This window comes from Oncorhynchus masou, unplaced genomic scaffold (genome assembly GCF_036934945.1).
Source record: "Oncorhynchus masou masou isolate Uvic2021 unplaced genomic scaffold, UVic_Omas_1.1 unplaced_scaffold_1751, whole genome shotgun sequence".
Lineage (NCBI taxonomy): Eukaryota > Metazoa > Chordata > Actinopteri > Salmoniformes > Salmonidae > Oncorhynchus > Oncorhynchus masou.
The window spans coordinates 35,001-43,423 of record NW_027007671.1 but is presented as its reverse complement, the minus strand read 5'-3'; the positions used below and the strand labels follow the sequence as shown (position 1 = coordinate 43,423).

Genomic DNA, 8,423 nt, shown 5'->3' with positions numbered 1-8,423 from the left:
TGGAACCCTATTTGCTATTGAATAGAACCCTATTCCCAATTTAGAGAACCATATTCCCGATTTAATATTTCCAATTCCCTATTTAGTGGAACCCTATTCCCTATTTAGTGGAACCCTATCTGCTATTGAATAGAACCATATTCCCTATTTAGTGGAACCCTATTCCCTATTTAGTGGAACATTATTCCTTATTTAATAGAACCCTATTCCCTATTTCGTGGAACCCTTTCCACTATTGAATAGAACCCTATTCCCTATTTAGCGGAACCCTATTCCCTATTTATTGGAACCCTATTCCCTATTTAGCGGAACCCTATTCCTTGTTTAGTGGAACCCTATTCCCTATTTAGAGGACTACTTTTGACCAGGGACCATAGTCTAGATATGTGGAAAAAGTCCCTATGCTCTTTTTTATCTCAATATTGAGACATGTTGAACACAGCAGCTTAATATTGATGTTTAGGTGGAAAATAAATGTGGTATGTTTGTGTTCTGAATACTTGTTTGTAGTGGAAGAATAACAACAACAAAAACCCTGAGCATAAAAACAGAATATTGCTCCTCCCAACTCCTGTAGTTTATGAAGATTTATATTTTTTATTTACTTTTATTTAACGAGATCAGGGTCTCTCCTTCCCAAATGATGCCCTGAGTACAAACTTTTTTTAAATCACAAACAAGAATAAAAAAGATATAAATAACCACAAGCCATGCTGTCTTTCATCTGTCCTCTTCACCACCCTCATCACTTGGTGGGCCGTTTCCAGGCTCGGTTTACACAGTCATCAGTTTAAAGGAGGAGTTTCTACCCATTCTGGGTGAACATACCTCGAGATTTCTGGCACAGAATTCGAGTTCTTAGAACGAGAAGAAGCTATAACGGTCTGTCTTCTTAGAATCTCGGGCACATTGGTATATTGCAGACTTAATTTATTTATCTAAAATAGCGAACCTGAACAGTCGATCGTCATGACTGTCGTTGGCTGCAACAAGTGTGTCAAATTCATGCTCTTTTTCTTTAATTTCGTTTTCTGGGTGAGTTGAGTCTTTTTTAAATCTCTTTTATTACGATGCTACTTTAAAGGGATGATCATTACATTTGTTCGGTCTGTAGTTAATTTGTTGATAGAAAAAAGATCGTCTTGAATGTTTTTTTTTTACTTATAATATAACTTTGAGTCATTCAGAATTTTTATGAAACCCTTAAATCTATTTAGTCTCTGTGACCAGATCGTTTCACTGAGGTATTGAAATGAGCTACTATTCAACACTGTTATGATACAGGCCTATTTTATGATAATCTCATACACTGTTGATATTGTTTTCAATGGTCCAACTGATGACCGTGTGAAAACTGTAGTGGCTCAATAAAGTAAGCCAGTCCTAGACTCTGTACTATTAATGATTTATATATACACTAGGTGACTAATAGGATCGTGACTTCATCTTGGCTCTCCCTCACCATTGTGTTGAAGCCACCGTGACTCCATCTTGGCTCTCCCTCACCATTGTGTTGAAGCCACCGTGACTCCATCTTGGCTCTCCCTCACCATTGTGTTGAAGCCACCGTGACTCCATCTTGGCTCTCCCTCACCATTGTGTTGAAGCCATCATGACTACATCTTGGCTCTCCCTCACCATTGTGTTGAAGCCACCGTGACTCCATCTTGGCTCTCCCTCACCATTGTGTTGAAGCCACCGTGACTCCATCTTGGCTCTCCCTCACCATTGTGTTGAAGCCATCATGACTACATCTTGGCTCTCCCTCACCATTGTGTTGAAGCCACCAGGACTCCATCTTGGCTCTCACTCACCATTGTGTTGAAGCCACCGTGACTCCATCTTGGCTCTCCCTCACCATTGTGTTGAAGCCATCGTGACTCCATCTTGGCTCTCCCTCACCATTGTGTTGAAGCCACTGTGACTCCATCTTGGCTCTCCCTCACCATTGTGTTGAAGCCACCGTGACTCCATCTTGGCTCTCCCTCACCATTGTGTTGAAGCCATCATGACTACATCTTGGCTCTCCTCACCATTGTGTTGAAGCCACCAGGACTCCATCTTGGCTCTCACTCACCATTGTGTTGAAGCCACCGTGACTCCATCTTGGCTCTCCCTCACCATTGTGTTGAAGCCATCGTGACTCCATCTTGGCTCTCCCTCACCATTGTGTTGAAGCCATCATGACTCCATCTTGGCTCTCCCTCACCATTGTGTTGAAGCCACCAGGACTCCATCTTGGCTCTCCCTCACCATTGTGTTGAAGCCACCGTGTCTCCATCATGATCGACAGGGTCAGCATGATCAACCGGGTCAGCGTGATTATCATGATCAACAGGATTATCATGATCAACAGGGTCAGCATGATCAACAGGATCAACATGATCAACAGGGTCAACCCGGTCAGCATGATTATCATGATCCACAGGGTCAACATGATCAACAGGATCAACAGGGTCAACAAGGTCAGCATGATTATCATGATCAACAAGATTATCATGATCAACAGGGTCAACAGGATCAACAGGGTCAGCATGATTGCCATGATCAACATGTTTACTCAAATCCCCGAGCAGACAATGTGAAAAATCTGTTCGATGTGCAAGGAACTTGACCCTAATCACCTGAAGGTCACCGTTGATAATGTCTGACCCTGGCTGGGACCCCACTCTCCGAGGCTGTCTCAGGGGGAGTTGGGATTTCCGGAGAAAAAAGAAGAAAAACAATTCACAGGTGATAATAATAATGTGAAATAGGAGGAATATAAGCACCCACTACATCATCATATTACTTTAGTCTGTCCCAGGTGGGCGGCATTTATACTTTTGGGACTATTCTATTAGTTCCACTGCACCAGACAAGCTCAATCTAGCACAGTGTTAGTATTTGTAATGGGTTTTTTTTAAATAACATTTGAACCATGGGGAACCAGAAGGTGGAAGAGAGGGAGTCTGTTTCTCTTGGACATTTCCTTTGTTCCCACACACTTCCTTGTCAAACTAACTGCAGTAGCTAGATTCTGTAACTGTGGTTGTTTGGTCGTGTTTAGACTATATTCCAAAGTAGAATTAATTGGTACCAGATGTCTTCTTTCCAAATATACCAAGTTTTAGCATGTCAGAATCAATCATGTAATTATACATGAATAGCAGTTACTTTTGGGCATCTCTATTGCCATTACATTTAAGAAAAGGTATCATTATGTGAAATCAGCATAAAACTCATGCAGCATATCCTGGACACTAGTTTCCTTTTTGATTGATTGTTTCCTCCTTTAGTGATTAATTTTTTTTTTTGTTTTTACTGATTATCTGCATGTTGTGTCAGTAGACAGGTTTTTGTTTTCCTCTAGTCCCCCTTTGTCCCATTGAGGATTCAGTTTCCTGCTAGAACAATGAAGTGCAGGATAGATATGAGCAACATGTGCTGAAAGGTTTTCACAAACGCTGACAGATTGGAGACGCTAACAATAGTCACAGAATGCCTTACAGTTTGTTTTAATGTTTTTTTAATTTATTTAACCTTTATTTAACCAGGCAAGTCAGTTAAGAACAAATTCTTATTTTCAATGACGGCCTAGGAACAGTGGGTTAACTGCCTTGTTCAGGGGCAGAACGACAGATTTGTACCTTGTCAGCTCGGGGGTTTGAACTTGCAACCTTCCGGTTACAAGACCAACGCTCTAACCACTAGGCTACCCTGCCGCCCCTCCACTCTAACCACTAGGCTACCCTGCCGCCCCTCCACTCTAACCACTAGGCTACCCTGCCGCCCCTCCACTCTAACCACTAGGCTACCTGCCGCCCCTCCACTCTAACCACTAGGCTACCCTGCCGCCCCTCCACTCTAACCACTAGGCTACCCTGCCACCCCTCCACTCTAACCACTAGGCTACCTGCCGCCTCAACACTCTAACCACTAGGCTACCTGCCGCCTCTACACTCTAACCACTAGGCTACCCTGCCGCCCCTCCACTCTAACCACTAGGCTACCTGCCGCCCCTCCACTCTAACCACTAGGCTACCTGCCGCCCCCCACTCTAACCACTAGGCTACCCTGCCACCTCTACACTCTAACCACTAGGCTACCTGCCACCCCTCCACTCTAACCACTAGGCTACCTGCCGCCTCTACACTCTAACCACTAGGCTACCTTGCCGCCCCTCCACTCTAACCACTAGGCTACCCTGCCGCCTCTACACTCTAACCCACATATGTCAGAGTCAAGGCCCGCGGGCCACATCCGGCCCGCGAGAAGGTTTTTTACGGCCCCTGGGATGATCTTGATTTATTATTAGAACCGGCCCGCAGACCGCAGCAAGCCGGCAGCCCGCAGATCTTTTACACACACCAATACTACATTTCCCACAATGCAACGGTGACGCACCGAGCAGTAGGCTGCTTCATTTCAATATTTATTGGCACAGCAGTCGTCAGCATCACAGTAAAATTAACTTTCAGATACCCATCAAAAATGGCAAAACGGAAGGTGGACACTGAGAACCGGGGTTTCAAACAAGGTGGGAGTCGGAGTATATGTTCACGGAGGTAGCTGGAAAACCTGTGTGTCTTCTGTGTGGAGAAAGTGTGGCGGTACTGAAAGAGTATAATCTGAGACGACATTATGAAACGAAACACGCGGACAAAAACAAGAATATGGACATGGAACAAAGGCTACAAAAGGCAGAGGAATTAAAACGAGGCCTCAAATCTCGACAGGCTCTGTTCAAAAAAGCCAAATCACAAGGCCAGGCTGCTGTCAAGGCCAGTTTTATTTTGGCAGAAGAGATCGCTAAATCAGCCCGGCCATTTACGGAGGGGGATTTCATCAAAAACTGCATGATTAAAGTTTGTGGCGAAGTTTGCCCAGAAAAAAGGCAACTCTTTTTAAATGTGAGTCTGAGCAGAAACACCATTGCCGAGAGAGTAGACCAGTTGTCCATCAATCTAAAAGAGCAGCTTGTGAAAAAGGGAAAAGATTTCATTGCATATTCCTTGGCTGTGGATGAGAGCACCGACATTTCTGACATTGCCCAGTTGTCAATTTTCATCCGCGGAGTGGACTCCAGCCTAAGCGTGACAGAGGAGTTTTTGGCTTTACGTCCTATGCATGGCACAACTACGGGGCATGATTTGTATGAAGAGGTGTAAATGAGATGGAGCTGCCTTGGGAAAAACTCGTGGGTTTGACAACCGACGGAGCACCTGCGATGTGTGGACACAGGAGCGGACTGGTGGCGAAGATACGGGAAAAGATGCAAGAGGAAAACGCGACAGGTGAGCTGACAGCTTATCATTGTATCATACACCAGGAAGCGTTGTGCGGTAAAGCCTTGAAAATGGAGCATGTAATGAGCATCATCACGCGCACAGTTAACTTTATCAGAGCCAAAGGTTTGAATCACCGCCAGTTCAAGGCATTTCTGACGGAGTTAGAAACGGAGCATGGTGATTTGCCTTATCACACAGAGGTGCGATGGCTAAGCCAGGGAAAGGTGCTTCAAAGATGTTTCGAGCTTCGTGAGGAGATTTGTCTGTTCTTGGACAGCAAAGGGAAAGACACAACACAACTCCGAGACGAAATGTTTCTGTGTGAAATGGCTTTTCTGTGTGACATTACGAGTCATCTGAATGCAATGAACTTGCAGCTGCAGGGTCGGGATCATGTCATCTCTGATATGTACAGTACAGTGAAGGCATTTAAAACCAAACTGACTCTGTGGGAGACGCAGATGCGGAAAGAAAATTTGAGCCACTTTCCCAGCTGCCAGACCATGAAAGAGAAGCTCTCTACCAGTGCGTTCCCGAGCGCACAGTTGGCTGATAAAATAGGTATGCTTGCCGCTGACTTTCGACGCCGATTTGCTGACTTTGAAGCACAAAAAGCAGGTTGGAACTGCTCGGTAACCCATTTGCTGTTGACGTGGAAAGCTCACCACCAAACCTCCAAATGGAGTTGATTGACCTCCAATGCAATGATGCACTGAGGGCAAAATATGCGGCAGTGGGTGCTGCGGAGTTCGCCCGTTTCCTCCCCGACACAATGCCCCAGCTGCGCATCCAGGCTGCTCAAACGTTGTCTATGTTTGGCAGCACATACCTGTGTGAACAACTTTTTTCTTTGATGAACCTGAACAAAACATCACACAGAAGTCGACTTACTGCTGAACACCTCCACTCAATTCTGAGGATTTCCTCAGCTCAGAGCCTTACCCCGAACATTGATGAACTTGTGGAAAAGATGGGACACCACCAAGTATCACCCTCAACCTCAAACAAGTGAACATTACTGTGCAATCACATATTTAGAGTTTTTACTCAGTTCAAGTTTAAAAGTTAAAGTTTAATATTTGTTTTCACTGCATGTTACTTCTCCTTAAACAAAGTGTTGTTTTTGATTAATAGATTTTTGCACTTTATTTTATTGTATTTCAATCCAATTATATTTTAAAAATATTTCAGTTGAGTGGATGATAGAAAATTGCTATTATTGTTTTTTTCTTTGAAGTAAATTTAGCCCACTTTTGCTAAAATAGAAAATATAGGCTACTGATGGTGCCTTGAATACCGGTTTCTTTCATTTAATGTTCATGTTATGGGGATTTTTATATAAAGGAAATTTGTCTTTTGTGTCTGTTGAAAATTAAAGATTACTGACAGAGCCATAAGAAAATATTGCTTTATTTATCTGATCATATTGGAATATATTTGTTAGGTTTTCAGTAGGTTCAATTAGGTTCACTAGACTATATGCGTCATTTAAAAATTTTTCAATGAACATTCGAACAGTCCGGCCCTCGGCTTGTAGCTAAATTTTTTATTTGGCCCTCCGTCCATTTGACTTTGACACCCCTGCTCTAACCACTAGGCTACCCTGCCGCCTCTACACTCTAACCACTAGGCTACCCTGCCGCCCCTCCACTCTAACCACTAGGCTACCCTGCCTAGACCCCAAAAGAGCAAGCAGAAGAACAGTGGCAAAGGAAAAACAGTGTGCAAATAACTGAAGGATGAACGGGGGGAAAAACAGATAGATATGGGTTGTAATTTACAATGTTGTTTGTTCTTCACTGGTTTCCCTCTTCTCATGGCGACGGGCCACAAATCTTGCTGATGTGATGGTACACTGCGGTATTTTTCCTAACATTTATGGGAGTTTATCTATGCTTGATTTGTTTTCCATCCGGCGGCCTTTCTCAATAGCAAGGCTATGCTCACTGAGTCTGTACATAGTCAAAGCTTTCCTTAAGTTTGGGTCAGTCACAGTGGTCAGATATTCTGCCACTGTGTACTCTCTGTTTATGGCCAAATAGCATTCTAGTTTGCTCTGTTTTGTTTGGTTGATTCTTTGCTTTCTCATAATTTTGGGGGGTCTGTGTTTCTGTCCTGGGGCTCTGTGGGGGTCTGTTTGTGTTTGTGAACAGATCCCCAGAACCAGATGACTGAAGGGACTCTTCTCTAGGTTCATCTCTCTGTAGGTGAGGGCGTTGTGGTGGAATGTGTTTGGGATTGTTTGTTTTTTTTGCAGAGTTCTGCATGCTGAGTCTCAATTGGGTGTTTGTCCCATTTAGTGAATTATTGGTTGGTGAGCGGACCCCAGACCTTACAACCATAAAGGGCAATGGGTTCTATAACCGATTAAAGTATTTTTTAGCCAAATCCTAATTGTGATGTGGAGTTTCATGTTCCTTTTTATGGCATAGAATGTCCTTTTTCCCTTGTTGCTTAGATTGTTCACAGCCTTGTGGAAGTTCTACCTGTGGTGTTGATGTTTAGGCCGAGGTCGGTGTAATTCTCTGTGTGCTTCAGTGCGACAGCGTCTAGATAGAATTTGTATTTGTTGTCTTGGCTACTGGACCTTTTTTGGAACACCATAATTTGTTTGTCTTACTGAGATTTACTGTCAAGGGTTCAAGTCTGACAGGATCTGTGCTGAAGATCTCTCTCTCCCTGACAGTTGGCTGGAGGTGTGATCTTGGGAGTGGCTCTATGGCTTCGTCATGACAACCAGACCAGCAGTCTCCTCATGCAGCAGTTTGAAGGCCAGCAGGCTCCAAACACCTTCTATACCAGTAAGCAACCATGATCCCCGTGGGAATTGAACCCACAACCTCCGCCATATGGGTTGGGAAGGGGATACAACTTACTCTAGATTCCTCCCCCCCTCTCCTCTCTTCCCCTCTCCTCCCCTCCCCTCTCCTCTCCTCCCCTCTCTTCCCCTCTCCTCTCCCCTCCTCTCCTCCCCTCTCTTCCCCTCCCCTCCCCTCTCCTCTCCTCCCCTCTCTTCCCCTCCCCTCTCCTCTCCTCCCCTCTCCTCTCCTCTCCTCTCCTCTCCTCTCCTCTCCTCTCCTCTCCTCTCTTCCCCCCCCTCCCCTCCCCCTCTCCTCCCCTCTCCTCTCCTCCCCTCTCCTCTCTTCCCCTCCC

General features: G+C 44.7%; 1 protein-coding gene across 1 annotated transcript in view; it reads left to right on the top strand.

The window, feature by feature from the left end:
- Nucleotides 1-811: 811 nt before the first annotated feature.
- The window catches only part of LOC135532167 (CD81 antigen-like), a 40,558-nt gene continuing 32,946 nt past the window's right edge, over nt 812-8,423 (top strand). The window contains exons 1-2 of the mRNA XM_064959783.1: nt 812-1,035; nt 7,957-8,071. Of these exons, the coding sequence (XP_064815855.1) occupies nt 970-1,035; nt 7,957-8,071 (181 nt within the window). The 5' untranslated portion in view covers nt 812-969. The remainder of the gene's footprint in view (nt 1,036-7,956; nt 8,072-8,423) is intronic.